General features: G+C 47.4%; 1 protein-coding gene across 15 annotated transcripts in view; it reads right to left on the bottom strand.

Moving 5' to 3' along the window:
- Positions 1 to 1543: 1543 nt before the first annotated feature.
- CD40 (CD40 molecule) overlaps positions 1544 to 22675 on the bottom strand; it is a 30127-nt gene continuing 8995 nt past the window's right edge. The window contains exons 1-10 of one of the 15 annotated variants that reach the window (XM_072801298.1): positions 11563 to 11687; positions 10426 to 10514; positions 8449 to 8527; positions 7966 to 8114; positions 7581 to 7727; positions 7134 to 7227; positions 4506 to 4567; positions 2799 to 2897; positions 2639 to 2667; positions 1544 to 2083 (exon numbers count right to left, since the gene is read on the bottom strand). In XM_072801298.1, the coding sequence (XP_072657399.1) occupies positions 1934 to 2083; positions 2639 to 2667; positions 2799 to 2897; positions 4506 to 4567; positions 7134 to 7227; positions 7581 to 7727; positions 7966 to 8071 (687 nt within the window). In that variant the 5' untranslated portion in view covers positions 8072 to 8114; positions 8449 to 8527; positions 10426 to 10514; positions 11563 to 11687 and the 3' untranslated portion in view covers positions 1544 to 1933. Of the gene's footprint in view, positions 2084 to 2638; positions 2668 to 2798; positions 2898 to 4505; positions 4568 to 7133; positions 7228 to 7580; positions 7728 to 7965; positions 8115 to 8448; positions 8528 to 10425; positions 10515 to 11562; positions 11700 to 20892; positions 21019 to 22675 lie in introns of those variants that run through there. The other 14 variants (XM_072801293.1, XM_072801291.1, XM_072801292.1 and 11 more) reach the window with 14 other exon arrangements.

Genomic DNA, 22675 nt, shown 5'->3' with positions numbered 1-22675 from the left:
AGGAGAACACAAAGAAGACTCAATACCCCCTATTTTAAAAAAAAGAAAAAAAAATACCCCCTATTAGGGGTATGGGGTACGGTCTCCATTTGCCAGATGAGGAAACTAAGCTCCTCAGAGATGAAAATGACACACCCAAGGTCACACATCACACAGACAATAGGTGACTGAGGAGGGTCTTTTGCCTCTTTCCACCATACTGTCCTGCACCGAAGTAAGTGACACTAGGATTTGGACTCTAGGTAGAGGATAAGGGTGCAGTCCCAAAGCTCCTCTTTCTCCACCCCGCAACCACCACTTTGTTCTGCTTTCTAAACCAAATGTCTCCACCTGGTTCATCCAAATGGTTCTTAAAGCTCTTCTGGGATGTCTGCCAAGCCAGGTGCCCTTCTCTTGGCTCTCAGCTGTCCCCAGTCTCCATCCAGGACAAGCCCTCTCCACCCTCACCCTCCAGCCAGCAGGACATAACGGGGGAATCCAAGGCAGCTTCTTGCTGGGGGAAAGGTTGAGATTCCCTGGGTTGAACCAGCCTGGTCTCATCCTCACCATGAATTTTTGTCCAGGAGCTTTGTGTGGCTCTTCCCTCTCCTTGTCCTATAACCTCCCCTCCCCTCCCCTCCCCTCCCCTCCCCTCCCCTCCTCTCCCTTCCCCTCTGCTCCCACTCCATCTGCTGCTCCTCCTGGCTAGGCTCCCCCTCAGTTGGCACAGCAGGAAAAGAGAACAGGATGGTTTATTTTTATCCTAAGATACTGCTGGGGGGAAGGGGGCACCATCTGACCAAGAAGCAGGCAGCTCCTGTAGCAGTTGGGAGGTCAGAAGGAAGTGGGAGGCCCAGGACCTCCCCAGGAAGGAGCTACAGATGTAGGTTCCAGAGAGCAGGAAAATCTGGAAGAAGCAGCATAGGACCGAGAGTGGTGAGCTTTGAGTGGCACCACTGAGAATTGCTGTGTGACCACAGGCAAATCCCTTTACCTCTCTGGGCTCCCATTTTCACCTCTGTTAAAGAGGGATGTGGACCCTGCCTGCCCTCAAGGCTGTTTTTTTATGAACATGAATAAAATGAGGAGAGCGTTTTCCAAACACAATGCCAAATGTGAGCACACATGGAAACCGCCCCAGAAGGGCAGCAGCCTGGGGACGTTCTTATTATCCTCAGCAAGTGCCCTAATTCTGTGAGCCTGACAGCAAGTGAAACAGCTCATGTCACTCAGCATTTCCACCCTCATTTTCCTTTATACATGTTTGATGACTTTTTAATTATATAAGCATTAAATGGACTCACTTTCCTTTTGGGGAAAAAAAGTCAAACCTTCTTTTAACCCTTCCCCAGTGCTTCTCCCCCAACCCAGATATTACAACTCTTGAAGCTGTGCATTTCCTGTGTATCCTTCCAGAACACTTGTCATATCTACATATACCTTAGTGTGTTATGTTTACACACATCATATTGTTTGGGGGCAGGTGCTTTAAAAAAAATTTTTCCATACCCATCATTCTGCAACCTGCTTTTTTTTTTTTCACAACAGTGTTTCTGAGATCCTGTTGTATAAATATATTACAAATTTTATTTAGCCAGTCCCCTGCTGCTGAACAGCTAAGTGGCCTCCAGTTGTCCACTGTCACAAACAATGCCACAATGGCTCTTCGTGGGTCTTCCTGGGCTCGTAGAAACCACCGTGATATACACCTCAGGGCCCTGAAATGCTGGGTTGGTGGATATTACTATCTGGCCCCCCAAAAGTTTCATCTCCATCTTTAAAAGCAAGTTGGGAGGTGGAATGGGCTCCAGGGGTGGGGTGGAAGGTTCTCTGTTTCTGCAGCACAGGGGTGCAGGCAGGGGAGCACCGCCCCTTCATGCCCCTCCAGCAGCTCCAGGCTCTCCAGCCACGCGCCCACTCTCCCACGCTGTCACACTCCTGGGCACACGCTGCCTCACACTCTCTCCTGCACGGAGATGCGGCTCTCTTTGCCGTCCTCCTGGGTGACCGGCTGGCACCCATGTAAGGTCTCTTGCACCGGAGCAATGGAGTGCGGGGGCATAGGAAATTCCTCCAAGTCCTCCACAGGGTCCTGATACATAACCTTAGGGCAGCCAAGGTGTGAGGTAGCCAACCCTCCCCCGCCCCCCCAACACCTCTGAGTAGCCTTTCCCTTAGGAGACCCCTCCCCCAAACATAAGCCCCCTTCCCCTTTCCCAAAGGGAGGGTGGGTGCTGATTCAATGGGTGCCTCCTGCCCCCTGCTGGCCACACAGAGAGCATTGAGAAGCTTCCAGAGTGGAAGTCAGTGGATCCAAGGAGCTGCCCCTCCAGCCCCCACCCAGTGACCTGGCACCAACGCCCCCAGAGACATGGTTCCCCATGTATTAAATGCCAGGAAACATCAGATTTTGCCAACGGTGCCAGGGCTGCCCCATGGGGAGACTAACTCTGGAGATGAATGTAGGTTGGTGGTGCAAGGGGGTGAAGGGGAAAAGCCCTGCAGCCCAGCACTGGGAGTGAAAGTAGCTAATTCTGCTGCCTCCCCACTGGCCACAGGGGCAGATTCTGAATCAGTTGTACTGCTATAGAGGCAACAATGAGTCAGGCTTTCTTTCCAGTTTGCCAAAACCCTGAGCTGTTTCCCAGAGCTAACCTACCTTATTCTCTGGCTTCTTGACCACCTTTCCTAGAGAGACAGAGAGAGAGAGAGAGGAAAAACAAGATGGGATGGGCAGTTGGTGAAGCCAAATCAGGAAACAGGTGCCCAGTTCTACGGTACCATCTCCTCCCTCCCTCCTTCCCTCATTGTCTCCCCACCTGGGGACTCACGGATGCAGGCAGACACCAACAGGACAGCAAGCAGGATCCCCATAATGATGGGGACCACCACTAGGGCTCTTAACCGAGGCTGGGGACCTGGAGAAATCAAGATTTCAATGATGGCTCCCCATCAGCAGCAGCCCCTGCCCCCATGCCCAAAGCTGCTGCACCTGGCTATACTCTAAAATCCTTCCATGCCTGAACTTATCTAAAATCAGGGGATTCAAACAGGTGGCCCTGGCAAAAATGAGGCCAGATGTGTTTAGTGTAACCAGCACATTAAAAAAGAATTCTTGAAATATTTGTCAAGTTTTTAAAGTTAGGGGATTGCATATTTAATATCAAGATATCTGGTTTCTCTAAGAAGTTTTGAAAGATCCAGAGACAGTGGGCCGGTAGCCCCACCGGGCACCCCTCGCCAGAACTGAGGAGTGGCAGCTGTCTCCACCAGCTCACCGCATGCCCCATCCCTCCCTACTCTGTGCCCAATGCTGAGGTCCATCAGCATTTGTTACAGAGGAATGGGGGGGAAGTAAAGTGTTTCTTAGGCCTAAGACTCTATCCTAAATGGAGATATGAAGGAAAGACCAGGGACTAGGGGAAGGCAAGTGAAGCATTCATCTTGGGACAAAATCTAAGGGGACAACAAAAAAACTCAGTAATCAATATAGTAATATTGATAATATTTTAATGTCATGTTTTGAAAAATCATATCAACAAACTATGGCCCACATGTTGGCTGCCTTTTCTAAGAGTTATATATTTATTTGAGAGGGAGAGATAGAGAGAGAGATAGCACGAGTGGGGGAGAGGCAGAGGGAGAGGGAGAGAATCTCAAGCAGACTCCCCACTGAGTGGGGAGCCCCACACAGGCTCAATCTCATGACCCTGAGATCATGACCTGAGCCGAAATTGAGATCATAGCCTAAGCCGAAATCAGGAGTCGGACGTTTAACCGATTGAACCACCCAGGCATCCTTGACTGCCTGTTTTTTAAGTAAAGTTTTATTGGAACCAGGGCTGGGATTAAGCTGAGGCAAGTGAGGTGGGGCTGGATCACAGGGTTTGTTTGTTTGTTTTGTAAATTTGGTATTTTGTTCATTATGGACTTTTTTTTACATTAGTTTTGATTTTTTTAAAAACATGTATTAAATGTTATTTATCTTGATGACTGCATTTTCCTGGCACCTCCTTAAATACTGTGTCCAAGGCAAGTGTCTCACTCACCTCACTCCAGCCCCAGCCCTGCCAAGGGGAAAAAAACAGAGTGTCTTTGTCTTAGCCGTGACTTTTCAACTCATTAACATGACCTGCCCGTCCTTGAGTCTGTGACTGTGCTGTAGGTCAACCTCCTCATTCTAAAATCAAAACCGAGGCCCCGAGAGGAACAATGTCACACCACATTGGTACTTGAGATGCAGGGTGGCAGCAGATCATTGACAGAACACGTCCAAAGTACAAGAACCCATGCCAGGCACTTATCCCAAGCTGCTAAGGGAGCTGCTGTTATCATCTCATTTCACAGATGAAGAAACTGAGGCTCAGAGTAAGGAGGTGACTGGCCCAGGCAAAGCTGGGATACCTCAACCCCAAAAAGCTGCCTCCTCCTCTCATGTCACCTGCTCTCCCTCTTTCACCACCAGTGTTCCCTTTCAGTTCCCTGCCTCCCGGGCCTGCTGCCAGGGCCCATTCCCCAAGACTCACCACAGATAACATCAGTCTTGTTAGTTCCCGCCTGAACCTTCACCAGGCCTTTGGTTTCACAGCTGTGCACAGACAGATGTGCGCGCGCACACACACACACACAAGGAACAGAAAGAAAGAGAAATTAAATTTCCCCAACCACAAGATTTCCAACCCGAGGGAGACCATCAAAACCGACAAGTTCAGGTTCACTGAGCATGGATGGTATGCAACCTCCTATGCTGATTATTATGGGAATGACACAGACTCTGTTCGCATGGAATTCATGAGTGCAGAGAAAAAACATCTTAAAGGAGGAATAATCAGTTGGAGAGTCCCTAATGAGTGCCATGCTTTGTCACATAGGCTAAAGTGAACTGGGACTCATTCAGAGAAGGGGAGACAAAGCCCACAATAGCTGGAATAGAGGTGTAATGAGTTCAGTCCTAAGGCAGGGCTTCTCAGTCTCAGCCCTACTGCATTTGGGGCCACATCTCTCTCTATTGCAGGGCTATCCTGTGCTCTCGTAGGATGCTTAGCAACATGACTGGCCTCTACCCTCAAGATGCCAGTAGCAGTCCCTCCCCAGTTGTGACAACCAAAATATCTCCATATATTGCCAGATGTGCCCTGGAAAGAAGAATCGCTCCATTGAGAACCTGTGGGTTAAGAGAAAGCCTGGCCTAGTGGAAGCAAGATCTGAGTGGCCCTGAAGGATGTAAATTTAGACCAGCAGCACATTCTGGCTAAAGCAAGACAACGTGATTTGAAGGATTCGGTGATGGGGGGGTGGGGAACATGCCAGATGAGGTTAGGGAACGACGCAAAATTGGGCTTTAGAACTAGAGCACTGGTAATCAGCCATGAAGGTTTCAACCGGATTCAGCTGGTAAGTTGCATCAGCATCCAACCAGATGACTACCCAGTGACAGCACTCAGGGGGCCAGAGAGCTCACAGGAGAAATTATGGAAAAGTGGACAGCCAGGAGCCCTTGCAGGCATCTCGATATGGGATGATCAAGACATGGTCCCAGGAGAAGTAGATAGAAGAGAACATCACCAAGAAATTTACTTCTAAAGTGGGAAAAAAGCTTCAAAGCTTCAAAGAAAGCACATACATACCAGTGCTTAGGCATCTAACAGACATTCCTATGTGTCTTTTCTTCATGCCTTGTGAGATGAAAGTCATTCGCATTTTCCAAACGAGGGCACCAAGGCCCAGAGGGTCACACACTTATTGTAGAGTCACGTCCTTTCTAAGCTGTTCTGAGGCTGGAACCCAGAGCTCTGATTCTACTAACCAAGATGCCCCCGGGTTATCATTCAACATTTATCAGTAAAGATTTATTGAGCACCTACTGTGCATTGGGCATTGTTCTGGGCATAAGGAATGCATCATTGGAAGGAAAAAAAAAAGCCAACTCTCTACACTGAAGGAATTTGCAGTCTACTGGAGCAAGGCAGAAGGAAACAAATAATAAAGTATATATGGAATACTAGTATTTGTGTGGAAAATACGTGTGTCTGCATGTGTATGTGTGTTTATTTGTACATAGAATCTCTGGAAGGACACACAAGGAACAGTAGCTGCCTCCAGGGAGGACCGAGTGGCTGAGGAACAGAGTGAAAGGAGACTTATCACCATAGGCCCTTTTGTGCCTTGTATCCCATGAGCCTGTCTTACCCATTTTTTAAGAATTAAGTGTAAACAGTTAATTAGGCATGTGTTTAAGGGTATTCCAGACAGGAGAGTTTGATGCAAGAGAACAGACGGTGTTGAGGGGATTACAAAGTAGCATGCGGAAAGCAGTCAGGAAGTGGAGCTGGAAGGTTGGGGCCCGTGCGAAGGAGTCTGGGTTTCGTCCTCAAGGCACAGAGAGCCATGAAGCATTTTAAATAGGGAGTGCCGTGATCCAAAATACACTGTAGAAAATTCACTTTGGCAAGAGGGTGCAGAGAGAGAGCAGAGCCAGGGAGGCCGGTAAGGAGGTGAAAGCACCATCCAGACCACAGTGATGACCGTGAAGATAATGAGATGGAATCTCAAAACATCTGGAAGACCAGATGGACAAGATCTGGTGACTGCTTCGGGAGGGACCATGGGACAAGTGCCCAGACCCATGGGACTGTCTTCCCACAGGGTGAGAGGGGTGGGCAAGTGAGCCCATTTGGTGCCTGTGGATCACCTGCATGGAGGTGGACCCTCAGTGGTGGCATGTGATTGTCTGGGACCTAGGACACAGATCAAGATGTTATTTGGGAACCATGGATACAGATGAGATGCTCAGAGGAGGTGGGCAAAGTGATTGGAGAGTAGAGCCTAGAACAAAGGACAAGGAAACCAGGTTGGAGAAGCAGAGGAGGGGTAGAAGGAAAGCAAGATAGGTGCCGCGGTGCCCCCAAGAAGGGAGTTTCATGAAGATTGAGAGATCAGCAGCATCTGTTACCACCGGAGACACACCAGGCAAAAAAAAAAAAAAAAAGCTGAAAAATGGTCTTTTGGTCAGCCACGGGGATACTTTAGAAGTTCTATGAGTGCACAAGCGTGTGGACATGGGGAGCAGGGCCTAAAGGACAGGTGACCAGATAGAATGGAAGTAGTCTCACATCCCTCTTATGGCAGGAAACACAAGGAATGAATCTTTGTACCTTGTCCAAGGGTGACACTTTTCCAAAGCAGAAGACACATTGGAGAAGAAGCCGATGGGGCAGGGATCGCAGATGGTATCAGAAATCCCTGTAGCTGGAAGGGAGAAGGTGGCATTCATCATCACAGTGGACCACCTGTCCGGCTCTCAGGGAAACTGGTGGATAGGCAGGGCAGGAAGAACTGCCTATGTCACTGGCTGTCCCCCAGCACAGAGCTTCCCTTACTGCTGCAGTCTCTAGGAAGCCTCCTCCCACTGCCCTCCCAAGGCAGATACCCAGGGCTGGAGGCAGGATGAGAAAGGTTCCATTTCCTGCTCACCAAGCAGAGATACCAGTGCAGGTGGGTCCCTCCGCCTCCAAGGCTGAGTGCCCACGGCCCACCCCCTCACCTGGAGCCTCAGCTCCTCTCTCCTGCCTGAGGAGCTGATTCCCAGACAGGCCACATACCGATCTGTTTGACTCCCAGGCCAGGGGGGCACAGGCTGTGCATGGTGCAGCTCTCACAGGCAGCGTTGGTACAATGCAGACCTTCATCGCATGTGCAAGTGGTGTCTGTTTCTGACGTGCCCTCCTTCTCGACATGGAGCCCTAGGTCTGAGTAGAGATGGCAGGAAGGATGAGGACCCCTTACCAGTCATCCTCGGGGGATCTGCTCCTCACACATCCCGCTTTAATTTCCTTAGACCCTCTTCCAAGTATGGGTGGGAATCAAACTGTTTAACAACCAGTACAACCCAGACTGCAGCCAATCAGAATCGACCTTGACTAGAAAAAAAAAGCTAAGGCTGCATTGTCAGGAATGAGCTAGACTATCAGCCTAGCTCCCGCTCACCCCTTCCCCAGCAGCCCACGCACTGGGGTCGCAGTATTTGTGCTGGTGACAGTGTCTCTCTGCGTTCCAAGTGTCTAGGAATTCGCCTGTTTGGCAACGAGTGCATTCCGTGTCAATGGTATGTAGGCAGTCATTCACCAGTTTCTCTCCTGCAAAACATTGGGAAATGAGATGGCTCCCGCCAGCTCAATGAGTCAGACACTTACCAAAAACTGAACAGACTGGGGTTTTAGGGCGAAGGGGTTCAAAGATGACTTTCTTGGACCCTTCCAGACTCCATAGTCTGTTGGAGTTCATGGGAGAGATTGGAACCCTGGTCCTGGGTAGGCAGAGAGGGAACCCAGAACATTCTGACAGCAGGGAAGGGATGGGAAGACTCGCAGGAGCCATTTAAGACTCGAGTTGACAGCAGACACTTGGAGTCTGCCTCTGCCAGCAGACCAAGAAGGGTCGCACTCTGGGGCCAAGGGTTTAGCAGCTCACCTGGTGGGCACATATTACAGCACTGACTGTCTACTAGGTATTGCTTTTCTCTGCATGCAGTGCGTGGTTCTGGGTAGACCTAAAAACAGAATTGGGTGATTTGAGGGAATCTTGAAATCTCTGCTGCAGCCTCTATGGCAGGAAATCAGCCAGGACAGAGGTTAGAACTGAAGTGAAGTCCAAAGCAGAAAAAATGGAGCCTGCATATTACTTCGTGTGTTTGTTTTTAACTAAACTGCCAACTGATGTGATTATAAAAGCACCCAGAGGATCGGTCTGGCATTTTACAAAGCGATTGCGCTGGAACATCACAATATTCTCTGAACTAAACAGATCTGCCTTTTGGCTTGACTCCTGAGTCTTTCCTCCTCCCAAAGACCCAGAAGCACATGAAGGCTCCTGTACCTCCCCTGGAGTCCTGAGGCTGTCTGGCTTCAGCTAGTCCTAGTTCTGGCTGGGGCTATATTTAGTATTTGGCCGCTTCCTTCTATTCTTCTGCTCCCCACCCCTTTCCCCTCTCCAAACCCTCGTCATCTGATCATCCAATGCCTCCCTGACGAAATGTCAGGACTGTGAAGCTGGCAAGATAAAACCCATTGCTTTTGCTTTACAAATGGTAAGCTGAAGGTCCAGGGCGGCTGAGGTACTTGCCCACAGCCACACAGGAATAGAATCCGATGAGAACTCCGGTCTCAATACTCCCCCATCTCCATCAACTTAGGTCTTGACTGTACTATTTTTATTCCGTCCAGTTACCAGCCATGCTATTAATTACTTCTCATTAATTTAAGGACATCGATTTTAAATGTAAACCTTATATCATTGCCATGAGAGAAGAGCCAGTATCACTTCTCATAAATAAAAGGTAACCCTAAAAATAAATTCAACTTCAGAAGCACAGCAATGTTATTAAAACCCAGCTGGTTGCTCTGCTTGCTGACAGGCCTCTTCTCCAAGCTCGCTCTTGGTTTTTGTTTAAAAAGGAGGATTAGCAGGTGCTGGAGAGGTTTTAACTATATTCTAGCTCCAGAGACTTCCTCCTTGAAAAAAATGAGAAGGATTTTAATAAAAGTATAAAGTGAATTTTTGTTGTTTAGTTCTATATCCACGTGTTCCCTAAAATCATGCTACACTTTAGGAACAGCCAGTGAAAAAGAACATAGGCTTGAAAGTCAAAGCGCTTAAGGCTCCAATCTTGCCTTTGTAACGCTTACTAGTTATTTTGTTTCTCATAGCCTCAGTTTCCATATCTCTCAAATGGGAGTATTGACCGCTCCATGGATAAGGTTGTGAAAATCGGAATGAATACATGTATGCAGCCTAGCACAATAGCTAGCCCATAGTAGAGGCTCATTAAATAGTAATTTCAATTACCATAAATATGTAGCAAATATCTGCTGGGATGACTAACACTCTGGATTCTGCCTAATTGGTGGCTTTCATTCAGCCTGGGTAAGAAAACTACTTAGAATCACCTTACTCCAAATGGAGAGGGAAATATAAAGGTCTGTTGCTTCTTCCTGCAACCCTATGGACTCTCCCACCAGACTCCCAGTGCAACGGAAGTCCTCTGTGCCATTTTCAAACCCATAAGAAATACAGCTCCTTCTCTGAAGGTTTGTCAACCCTCAGTTCCTGCTCCATAGCTCCAGTCCTTCTGACACAAAGCATCTCAGGACCAAGACTCCCAGAGGCAGGCTCTGGAATCAGGCAGAGGTAGACTTATATCCAGGTTCCACCTAACTATGAGAACTTTGGCAAGTTATTTCCTCTCTCTGAGCCTCAGTTTGCTTATCTGTATAATGGAGGAGTTGAAAAAATCAGACCAAGAATGCATGCATGTAAAGCGTTTTGCTGAGAGCCTGACACACGGGAAGCTCTCAAAAGTAGCCCTTGCCATTGTTGTCACCATCCAGTCTACCTGGAACCAAAGTTGGCAGTATGCTCATGAGAAGCCCAGATCACCCTTCACCTTACCTCCCCTGGCTCTTCCTCCAATCAATCCCTCCTACAAGACTCCTCCTCCTCCTCTCTCCAGCTCCACCTTCTTCCTGCCTCCTTTTTCCCTAAGTAAGAACCATGGCTTAGAGTGAAAATGAAAGCTCTGGGAGCAAAGCAGCTTCCCCACTGACTCTCTTCCCTTGTTGCTGACTCCCCTCCCCAACCCCTCCAAGGGTCTTTCCTACTCAGCCTTCAGTGCCAGAAACTACACCCCTTGAAACCAGTGGGGGGGCCAGAGGGGCTGGGATGAGAGGGGCAGGTACATGGGGAATTCCCAGCCTCCAGAATGAGGAACTACAAAAATACTCTTAAACAAAAAGTGAGTCAAGTGTGGGCTTCTGAAAATCCCGGAGACATGCTTGGTTGGGCATAACTGAGACTTTCTGGTACCCAGAGAAACCCCTGCTGGTCTCCTAACCCTTTCTTGGGTCCCACTAACTCTTCACCACCACCACCCCCAGGGGTCCTCTATGTCATCTTAAATTCAATGAGACAGCCACACAGCCTTGGGTATTCCTCCTAGGTTGGATCACCCAGGATTGTGGGGTAGGGGTGGGAGAGTTCAAAGTTCCTTGCCTTCTTAAAGAAGCACCCACGCTTGTTCCCACAAGATGCTCTGGAAGAAGGCAGCCCCAGATGGCCAGACCATGATAACCACTCACAAGAGGCTAGCATCTGTCCACAACGAAAAGGAACAGGAAACCGGCCAGACCCGCCTCTTCCCTTGTCTGGCCTCCCTTCTCGCCTCTGAAACCCCTCACCAGTCTTCCAGGCGGCCAGCCTCTGAGGCAAACCCAGACTTCAGTCTTTTGACCAAATAAAGGCTTGAGGCTCCCCAAATCCCAACCCCATCCACGCCGGAGATGCACATTTCTTGCAGTGCCCCCAGTTCGCGCCCTCTGTAGGCTACCTGGGACCCCAACCTGGAAGGAGACAGAAGCAGCCTACCTGGTCCAGTCGGGACCCGAGGTACCTTACCCAACTTCTACCCACGCTTCTGTCCCCCCAAAATCAACTGGGAAGTTCCCGTCCCCGAAATATTGCTTCTCTTCCCATTTCCCCACTCTCAAGTCCCCAAATTCCCCTTCGGGTCAGAGCAGAAGCTCAACTCACGGTGGTCAACAAGGAGCCCCAGAAGAGACAGCGCAGAGGCAGGAGAACCATGGCGAGGTGAATAGCAGGCAGCGGAGTAGGGGCGCGGGGACGTCTCTAGTAACTCCCCAGCCCCTGCCCCCGCCCGCCCCGCCCAGGAGATGGGCGGGGTCTTCGGGGACCAATCGTGGCCGGCTTCGTTGGGCAGGGCGGAGCTCCTGGAGACCCTTAGCGCCGGGAGTTCCCCTGAATATTCCCGGGAGTCTAACTGTCCCGGGAGTTTAGGGACGCGCTTTAGGCGCAGGGGAGGGCGCGTGGGCCCAGGAAGAGCACTTCCTCCTCGCCCCTGGGGCTCAGAGGCCACGCTGAAGAGGACAGAGAGCTAGCAGTCTTCCCGGAAGGCTAAGGGATAGACTAGAGATCCCCACGTGCTGGGAAGATGCCCCAGGGACCACCCCCACGGTTCTTCCCCGCAGCCTCCGGGAATTCCGGCAGAACCGAAAGTGTCCCCACCGCGGATGGAGAGGCCTGAGGAAGTTCCCCTCATCCCTGCAAACGGGAAGGCCACCGCTGGGGCTCGGGTGACATTTCAAGGAAAAGAGTTAGTTTCCCAGCTTAAAATTTCGCTCTCTTTCAAAGGAAATTCCCTCAAGGGGGCACCGCGTCCCAGCCTCCGCATCCATCCATCCATCCATCCATGCATCTATGCATCCCCACCAGAGTATATTCCATCCCATTCCAGGCCGGTCCCTGGAGAGAGGCACTTAGAGTAGTAGTACATCAACCTTTCGTGGGATCGTAGGACCCACGAGAATCTCAGGGGACTCGGGACCCTCTCATTCTGCAGCAATCCCGACACCCCTGTGCCTACATTTCCTGGGTTCTGGCTTCTAAGCGGTTCTTCAACCAGTGTTAGCACTCTCTATTCAGTGGCACCAAACCCCTGAATTCTATTCTAGGCTCTTCCTCTGATGGATTGAGTTTTGTTGAGCCTCAGTTGTCCCCAATGGAACCCAAGGAACTTGAACTAGACAGGTGTTGGGGTGATGATGACCTTCCAAGTTCTGCATTTCTGGACCAGGCCAAAAGGCCAGCTGCATAGATCAGGGAGGATGGGAGAGGAACGGGCTGCTAACCCCACCCTCCTGGTTCAGCCACAAAGGGCATCCTCCTTTCCAACACATCTGCTACTCATTCAGAGGCTCATCATCTCTCACCTAGGCTGTCCCATTGGTCTCACTCGTTCACTAGGCCCCTGTTGAGGCCCTACCAAGAGCCAGGCAACTCTCAACTAACCCTCGCCCACTCTTTCCCCCTCTCATTGTTCGTCCTGGTCAGTTCTCTTTGCAAACGCCAGATCTGATCTGATGAGGACACTTCCCTGCTGAAAAAACGGCTTTGGGCTCCCCCACCCTCAGGATGGTCCAGACTCTTTCTCAGGGCACAGCAAGCCCTCCTCCACTCTATCCCCACCTGTCTTTCCAAGTTCACTCCCGCCATGTCCTCCCATCCACACTGGCTTCCTCTATACTCTCCTTCTCCCCGTTTTCAAACAATCTTTTCTCCTTTCTTTTTCTTTTTTTTTTTTTAAGATTTATTTATTTATTCATTCAGAGAGAGCGAAGAGAGAGGCAGAGACACAGGCAGATGGAGAAGCAGGCTCCACGCAGGAAGCCCGATGCGGGACTCGATCCTCGGTCTCCAGGATCACACCCTGGGCTGCAGGCGGCGCTAAACCGCTGCGCCACCGGGGCTGCCCTCCTTTTTTTTTCTTTAAGATTTTATTTATTTATTCATGAAAGACCCAGAGAGAGAGGCAGAGATGTAGGTAGAGAGAGAAGCAGGCTCCTTGCAGAGAGCCTGATGTGGGATTCAATCCCAGGACTCCAGGATCATGACCCGAATCAAAGGCAGACACTCAACCACTGAGCTACTCAGGTGCCCCAAACAATCTTTCCTTCTTACTGTGTCTTGCTGTTTCCTTCTTTCCCTCTCCTTCCTGGAACCAGCTTAAATTTTGCTTCTTCTTCAGTTAAGCTTCCTGTTAACTCCCGGAAATACAGATAGTCGCTCTACCTTAGCCCGTCCTCTGTGTTCCTGCAGCATTGGTATGCTGGACTAGAACTCCATCTGTCTGGCCTCATTGGACTGTGAGCATCTTGAGGACAGGACTGAATACATCCCAGTTCTGGGCATCTAACAGGACACCAATACACATTTGCTGAATGAATAAAAGAGTAAGTGGGTTCAGTAACTTCTCATTCCCAGCACAACCTCCATCAGGAAGGATGTGGGGAGAGGAAGTGCAAAGCTGGTTGGTAATCACTACACACCTCAAGCTGATGGTCAGATGCCAATAAGCCAGGAACACTTGAAATCAGAGTCCAGAGCACTTCACAAAAGCCACCCAAACATGCTTGGAATGAAGAGAACATTAAACTATCTTTTCCCTTTTAACTGACTTCAAAAAGCAAGCACAGTTTTAATTCCTTTGGGAGGGGGGAGGGCGTTACTATAATAACTTCAGCCATTACTTATTCTTTATTTGCTTGATTCCAAAATTGGGCCCTTCACAAAACTGCCTTGGGAAGCCAGTACACAGAATTAAAACATTAATTATATTATATAAAACGTATCATAGTCGCAATTAAAGCAGCTTAAATTAATGTGTGAAAGAATAAATAGTAGCCTTCGGGTTGCCCCATGGGGCGAAGACCAGATAAGATAAAGGAAGATATTTTAGTATACGCATATCCAAAGAAGACATGTGCTGGCGGCGACAGGCCAAAAGAAGCCATAGAATTTTCCTGGGCTGAGCAGAGTATTCTGGAAGAGGAAAGAGAAAAGATGATTTATGGGGACAGTGGGTTCAATGACAGGAGTAGGGCAAAGGACATTCCAAAGAGTGGAGATCTAGGATTTTGGAATAACAGGAAATGGCCTTTTCAGCAGTGTGGGGGTCACAGGGCCACGTGGATAGCTAAGAAACAGGCCTGGAGGTCAAGTCCATAGCACAGCCAGAATCTGGTGAGCATATGATTCTAATATGCAAACTCCATTGTGTTACTGTTAGGTCTGAAGCAACTCCACAGAGCCCTCAGAGCCCTCGCTCCTTAAGCTCATGGGGTCTTAAGGCCATAGGCTCACTGAGCTGCATCTCTAACTGTCCTCCTGCCTTCACCTTTCTGCTCCAGACTGTGCTGTCACCTCTGCCAGAAAGCCCTTCTCTGCTCTGCTTTCTTCAGATCAACCCCATCTTATCTTTCAAGGCTCGGCTCAGGTGCCCCTTCTCTGGAAACCCCGCTGCAACAGCTAGCTACCCTGGAATGTGCACACCTACCTCCCCATACCCTCTCAGAATCCTGCAGCTGCTTGCCTAAGCAAGACTCCAGCCCTACCACACTGTATTTCAATTATTCTGTTTACTTATGGAACCAGTTTACTGAGGCAACGCAACTTGATGGGGCATAATAATGAAGCTTTTCCCCCTAATCTCTACCTTCAGCATGCTGTGTTGAATTTCCCTGTTCCATCCCTTAATGACATCTTGGGCAGATTGCATTACTTTTGGATCACTTTCTGTTTTTAAACCTCCATCCTTGAAAGCTTTATTCTCAAACTCAATTTAAATCTCATTTTGTCTTCTCCCTTATTCATCCAAGGGTTGACTTGAGCCAGGATCCTGCCTTTTTGAATAAACGGTGGGGGAGGGGAGCATAGCCTGGTTAGGAAACATGCCCCTGTAACCTCCCTCTTATTGAAATTGGGAGGAAGGAGTGGGAATAGCTCTGCAATAGCCCCCTCTCTGTTGGTTGACCCTGCTTTCCTGACTAACCCGGAGTGGCAAGCGTTCATAAATGGTTTCTCATGTGCCTCATGAGTATATTTCTTGTGGGCTTCTCTACTGCAGTTTTCTGACGGTGGCCATCCAGTTCAGGCCTGAACTTCCCTACCCTGCCCTACCACCTCGGCTTCTGCCTCTGGTGGGACCCTGTTGCTCAGCAATCAGCCTGGTTGGGTGGAATGCCAAAGAGCTTAGCTAACTACTGCAGGGTCTCCTTGACTCAGAGAAGCTCACACATCCTGGCCAGCTACTCCACAGTGACTCCTCTCTCCACCTCTCTTTTCCCTTACACAGACAGGCATGGGGGAACATCAGCAAGTCTACTGCCAAGTAGACCCCCATTGGGGAACAATATCCCAGCATCCTCTTCTTGTCATCACCCTTCAATCTCCAGAAAAGACTACCAACTATAGAGGGGAGAGAAGGGAATTATCTTTCACCATAAACACTTTACTCCTCAATAAAACCAAAGAACTCCTCCCTCTCCAGTATTATAATTGAGCAAGGAGGAGGAAAGTGAGCTTTTAGCCAGGAAGTAGAGGGCAGTTCTGCCCTCTTCAGTAAACCTTGCAGGGAGAGCATCTGGCTCCATTTAGAATGCAGGGTACACAGGGCCTATTTGCTTTGGGCTGTGGGACATAATATCAATTCCTAAGTAACAAGGAGTTCCCACTCAGTAATCCTTATGTTGGGCCATCATTCATACCTAACTTGATTCTTGGGGAGGAAGATCTTAGTAGCCTGATGTCCACACAGAGCCCAGGCACATGCTGAAGGCCAAGCAAGTTGTTGAATGATGTGGGTTTATAAAGTAATGAGACTGCAAGGGATCCATCAGGATCTACTTGCTCATTTTCATACTGGGGAGTTCCTCATCTCCACCAGATGACCAGGCTCTCTAGCTAAAAATCCCAGGCCCAATTGCAAAATTTCTTCTATCAGCTCAGCATAGTTGGGGTGGGATTTATCAAAGAAAACTAAGAAGCTCAGAAAAGAACCCAACCATAAATTAAAACCCAAGAGCCAGCAAAATAGATGGGTGAGCTGACAAGGTATGGACATTCTTTATCTGGTGAAAGACACCTACTGATTTGGCTGATCCTGATTCCTAGACCTCAGGTCTAGTCCTCAGCCTTCTCAGGCTCTGACGTCTGGAATATGAGATGGCTTAGTTGGGGGAGGGATCCAAATTCTTTACCATGGCCTCAAGATCTTGCATGATATGGTTTCTGCTGACCACTCCCTCCATTCACTCACTTGCTGACTACACCTCAGTCACCCAGGACTCTCAGTTCCCATCTCAGAGCCTTTGTCTGTGCTGTTCCCTCTGCCTGAAAGGCACCCTGCCCCCATCCTTCATCAGCTGACTCTTCCTCACCATTCAGGACTCAAGGCAAATGGCACCACCACAGAGAGGCCTTCTCTAATAACCTTATCTACAGTGAGTTCCTGTGATGCAACCCACCTTCCCCTCTGCTGTCCTCTCTCACAGCACCTGTTCTAGTCAAGATCATTATGGAAAGCAAGAGAAGACAGAGCTGGTGAACTTAGGTAGAAGAGAACATTGTTGGAGGGTGTCAGGTGGCTCATAGAACTGATGGGAAGGCTGAAGGACCAAACTCGGCAGTAGCAACCGTGGGAGATGGGACATAATCAAGACTCTGCTACAGAACAAGTCTTACAAACCAGCTCTGTCTTAGCCAACCTCCAAGATGGCCGGCCCCCAGTGACCCCAACCTCCTGGTCTTTACATCTTTCTGTAGTCTTCTCCCTCACTGTGCCAGGGTTGGTCTGCATAACCAACAGAATCCAGAAGAAGTGACAGCATGTCACTTCCAAGATTAGGTCATAAAACTGAGATTTTATGTGGCCTATGTGCTTTGTAGAATATTGTCTCTCTCCCTCACCTTCCCTCTTCCCTGCTTTCCTCCCCCTCTCCCTCTTCCTCCTCTCTTCTTCCTTCTCTTATCAGGCCCACTGGGGAAGCCAGCCATCCTGTCAGGAGAATACTCAGGCAATCTATGGAGAGTCTCACAATGGGATGCCTGTGTGGCTCAGTGGTTGAGCATTTGTTTGCCTTTGGCTCAGGGTATGATCCCCAATTCCCCAGGATTGAGTCCCGCATCAGTTTCCTTGCATGGAGCCTACTTCTCCTCCCTCTTTATGTGTCTCTGACTCTCTTTCTGTGTCTCTCATGAATAAATAAATAAAATATTAAAAAGAGAAAGAGAAGCTCACATGGCAAGCATCTGAAGCTTCTGGCCATTAGCCATGTAAGAGGAATGGACCCTCCAGCTCCAGTTAAGCCTCAGTTAAGTGAAGCCTAGCTGACACCTTGACTGCAGTTTTATGGGCTCCTAAATGTTTTGTTATTTCAAATCTCTAAGTTTTAGGGTAATTTCTTACAAAGCAGTAGATAACTAATATAATCAATAAGTGACTCTGTTTTTGTTTTTGTTTTGTTTTCAAAGAAAGATCCTGCTGAAGGAGGGCATGTTTTATTTTTTTAAGATTTATTTATTTATTTATTTATTTATTTATTTATTTATTTATTTATGATAGAGGGAGAGAGAGAGGCAGAGACAGAGGAGGAAGGAGAAACAGGCTCCATGCCAGGAGCCTGACGTGGGACTCAATCCCGGGACTCCAGGATCACGTCCTGGGCCAAAGGCAGGCGCCAAACCGCTGAGCCACCCCTCAATAAGTGACTCTGAATGTGAGCGTCATTCCCTCCAGGTTCAACATCTTGGGAAGGAATATCAGAATCGCCATGCTTGGTTTACACTCCATATTCTGGCTGCCAGGGGGTAAGAATAACTATCTGTGCCTTCCTGGCCCCTGGTGGGTCCTGCCCCACCACCATTCCCAGCAAATAGGATGGGTGCTCATACGCTAAACAGCCAAAGTAATCCATTTGTACTGCAATGTTCCATCACAATATTAACACTAGTTATAGTTCTCTGTGCAGGGTAGCCTTTCTCTCCTTTCCCCTCCTCCTCCTAATTTTGGGCATACAGCAGAGCCCCAGAACTAAAGAAAGCAGATACTTTCTTGGCCCAATAGTATAGGAGAAATATCCTCAAAAGTCAAAAGCCTGAGCGCCTTAAGAATGCCAAACTCTGAGTTCCTGGGTGGCTCAGTTGGTTGAGTGTCTGCCTTTAGCTCGGTCATGATCCTGGGGTCCTGGGATTGAGGCCCGTGTTGGGCTCCTTACTCGGTGGGGAGTCTGCTTCTCCCTCTGCCCTTCCTCCTTGCTCATAGTCTCTCTCTCTCTGTCTCTCTCTGAAATAGATAAATAAAATCTTTTTAAGAAAAAGAGAGAGAGACAGAGAGAGAGAGAGGGAATCCCAAACCCTGAGGAAACCTCAGGGCAACTTCTTCTCAATGGATTAATGGGGAAAATAAAATAAAATTTGGGAATCAGAATCAAAAGATACAGTTCTACATCTTTCCATATAACCAAACCCCAGTGAGTAATCAAACCTTTCCTGCTCAAGATATATGTATGAAACAGATACTTTAAAACAGATAAAAAATTTAGCCATGGTCCCATTCCAAAATTAAACGAACACTTTATTTGTACATATCACCTTGTTGTCCTTGTCCATATGTACCTTCAGATTTTTCTTTCCTGAGGATATCCTAGATTTCCTGTTCTATGTTTTTTCATAACATATCATATGTATTATTTCCACTTCTGTATACATCTATTTTTTTTCTAAATATCTCTATTGTGGAAATCATTCCAGGTTAGCAGACACAGATCTGACATTTCTTTTTTAATTACTCTGTAATATTCCATGATATGGGCTTGTCACAACTGATTCAATTGTTCTTCTGTTGACATACGACTAGGCAGCATCCAGGTTTTACCACTGCGCAGCATACTGTGACAACATGTACTTGTACCCATATGCTTAGGCATTTGTGCTTATATTTCTATAGAATAGATTTCTAGAAGTGGAATTTGTAGGTATGTATATTGTGAATGAGAACAGTATTTACAAAACACTTGGGAAATTCACATATATGAAGAGGTCTTTTCATTCTATCACTAGATGTTATCATTCATTTTAATATCTGACAGTTAATGGGTGATAAGAGCCCATGGGCTTTAATTTATATTTTCTTAATTATTAGTGAAATTAAGCATCCTATCAGATGTTTATTAACCATCTGGATTTCCTCTTTCATGAACTAACTGTAGATATCCTTTGCCCATTGTTTTACCAAATATCTTTTCCCTATCAATTTAATTCTTCCATGTATTCATGCAACAATTATTCATCGAGCAACCACTACATAACACATTGTAGGGTTATAGTTTTGAACCAGGCAAGTCCCAGCCCTAACTAAGAGTTTTTTGTGTGGTTTCAATATTAACTCTTCACTATGTCACACACCTTGAATATCAGCTCAGATGTCTAATTGTACCTCCAGGTTCTCCCCATAACCATGCTCTGGAAGACTGCTAATCTTTATAATTTTAAATTTTATGATGTAAAATACCTAATACCAAGAACCACTAGCCATTAGTTTGTCAGAACAAAAAGAGCACTTAGTACAATCCCATAGGTAACATTTTGCTGGTACCACACTTTAATGCCCTCCATATTCACTCTTCCATCCCTCCTTCAAGCACCTGCGATCTTCTCCTGAAGGGCCTTTTTGGGCCACAAGAACATATTTAGCTCTTGAGGGGTCCAGGACAGAAGTGCCTGGGGGAATGTCCCTGGGAGCAGCCTTCTACTATTGACAGACAAAGAGCTGGTGAGTGAACACCCCAGTTCCCTCCTCCCTTAGGTGGCATAACTCAGAGGTGTGTGTTCTACACTATCTCCCCCATTAAGATTAATCCTCAGTTGTCCATGATGTAACCAGCATATGAACCCACCCTGCGATGGCTTCCTTCCCTCCTGGTTTCACTTCCCCACTCCAAATTAACTACTTGCACTTGGGTCATCTTCCAAATTAACTACTTGCACTCAAATCCTTGTCTCAGTTTCTGTTTCTGCAAGACTTCAACTAAGACTCCTTGGTTTGCAGATGAGGAACCAGCAATGGAGGTGGTATAGCTTGATGAATAGGAATGTGACCTCTGAAGTCAGAGGTCTGGGTCAAAAACCTGGTTCTGCCCTTGACTGTGGCCTTGAGTAGATTCCTAATCTCTGATTCCTTCTCTGTAAAATTCACACGGTTATTACAAGGATTAAATTAAGTATATCATTTCCTCAAAATAATCAGTAGAAAATTATATTAATCATTAATATTAGAAGGACTCCTGGGTGGCTCAGTAGCTGAGCGTCTGCCTTCAGCACAGGGCGTGATCCTGGAGTTCCGGGATCGAGTCCCACATCGGGCTCCCTGCAGGGAGCCTGTTTCTCCCTCTGCCTATGTCTCCGCCTCTCTTTGCCCCTTTCATGAAAAAATAAATAAAATCTTTTTAAAAAAATCATTACTACTAGAAATATAAGAAAAATGCATCCTAGAGAGTACAAGTAGCTCACCTAAGGTCACATAGGAAGGTGGGACTCATGTGCCATTTCAGAAGACTCTCATCTTCTGTCTTCCCATGGGCCAGAGATGTCACAGTCATCAGGTTCCACTTGTTCTGGAATTTGAATACCCCTAGACTTAGAGAAGGAATTGAGTATTTATCAATGCTCTCCAACAGAACTTTCCGTGATGATGGAAACACTATATCTGCATCCAACGTGAGAACCACTAGCGAAACTACATGTGCCAATTAAGCACTTGGAATATGGTTAGTGCAACCAAGGAAGTGGACTTTTTTCTTTCATTTACTCCTAATAAATGTGAATAGTCACACACAGCTAGTCAGACAGCTCAGGTCTAGAGAATAGGGGTTGGGCAACTATGAGAAGACTCTTCTTTTCTTCTCCAACCCCCCTTGCCTGCTACCCCATCTCCCAGCGCCAGCTAGTCGGGACCCCCTTCGCGGCACCCTCCACCTTTCCTTCCTTTGTACATGCTGGGTTCTATGGCAGGAAGCAGCAGGGACTGTGACTATGCTATGTATGTATTTTCATACATCCAGCAAGGTAAAACAAGCTCCTTTGCAGTCCCCATGTTGAAAGACAAGACGAATACCTGCTATAAATAAAGCTGAATAAAGATCCTTTTCTAGATGGCTTCCATTGTTCCCTGTTCCCTTATACTATTCATGCTGAGATAATTTCCAGCTTCTCAGACCCTCAATGGTTATAAAACATACCATTACCTCATTTTCACTTCATTAGATTTACAGGTCACAAGACCACTTTGATCCTTACCAACTTCATCTTTAATGGTTTCAAAATAATAGTGCTTTCCGTTTCAGTGTAAGCCCGATACAGAACTTCCTACTTGTGTATTCTTACATCTTCTGCTTCCCCTTTAACTCTCTCTCTAGACAATAGTGGCTAATGGAGTTTCCCAAATGCCAGTGTGTATTTCACATCCACGAAGATGCGCCCCGCACTGCTCTGTAACCCCACAGTAAGAGCAGTAAAAGCAGTCATTTCTTTCCAAACCGTCTAATCCTGACGGATGGCATGAAAAGGTCCTCCTGAGTCATATATCCGATAAACCATCAGCTCTCCAAAGCTGCATTTCCACAGCACCTTTAATTAACTCTGCAGGGCACAATGGGACACGTGGGCTCTGGAGCCTGGCAGACGTGGGTTTGAATCCTGACTCTGTTGCTTAGCTGTGGGAAAAATAACTTACACTTTTTGAGATTCAGTTTCCACATCTGCAAAGTGGAGGAATGGGATAATTACTTTGCAGGACAGTGGAAGGACTAGATTTCTATGGAAGCAGGATACTGGCACTAAAAGCACAAACTCTACCACTAGAATACTGCTCTGTGACCTTAGGTAATTTATCCAACCTCTCTGAGTTTCAATTTTCTTGCCTATATAATGTTGACAGTAATAATGTCTACCTCTTAGGGTGTTGGATTAAGTAAGAGTGTATATATATACGTATATATATAATATATATAATATATATTTACCTGCATTTATGTATATATATGTATATTCCTCGGAGAGTGACTGACTCAAAGAAAGCATTCACCTCTTAGTATGCCCTAAGGAGAGTTTCTCATCCCAGGCATTAACTACTTTCTTTAGAGCAGGATTCTTGTGTGTGAGTGTGAATGTGTATGGTGTGTGTGTGTGTGTGCGTGTGCGTGTCTTGTGGAGTCCCCTGAACATATGGAGAGGTCTTTAGACCCTTCTTAGGAAAACATTTGTGAATGCATAAAATATGATTAATGGAGATACA

Source organism: Canis lupus, chromosome 26, assembly GCF_048164855.1.
Source record: "Canis lupus baileyi chromosome 26, mCanLup2.hap1, whole genome shotgun sequence".
NCBI lineage: Eukaryota > Metazoa > Chordata > Mammalia > Carnivora > Canidae > Canis > Canis lupus.
The sequence above is the reverse complement of the archived record's forward strand: the minus strand, read 5'-3'. Positions and strand labels throughout refer to the sequence as shown.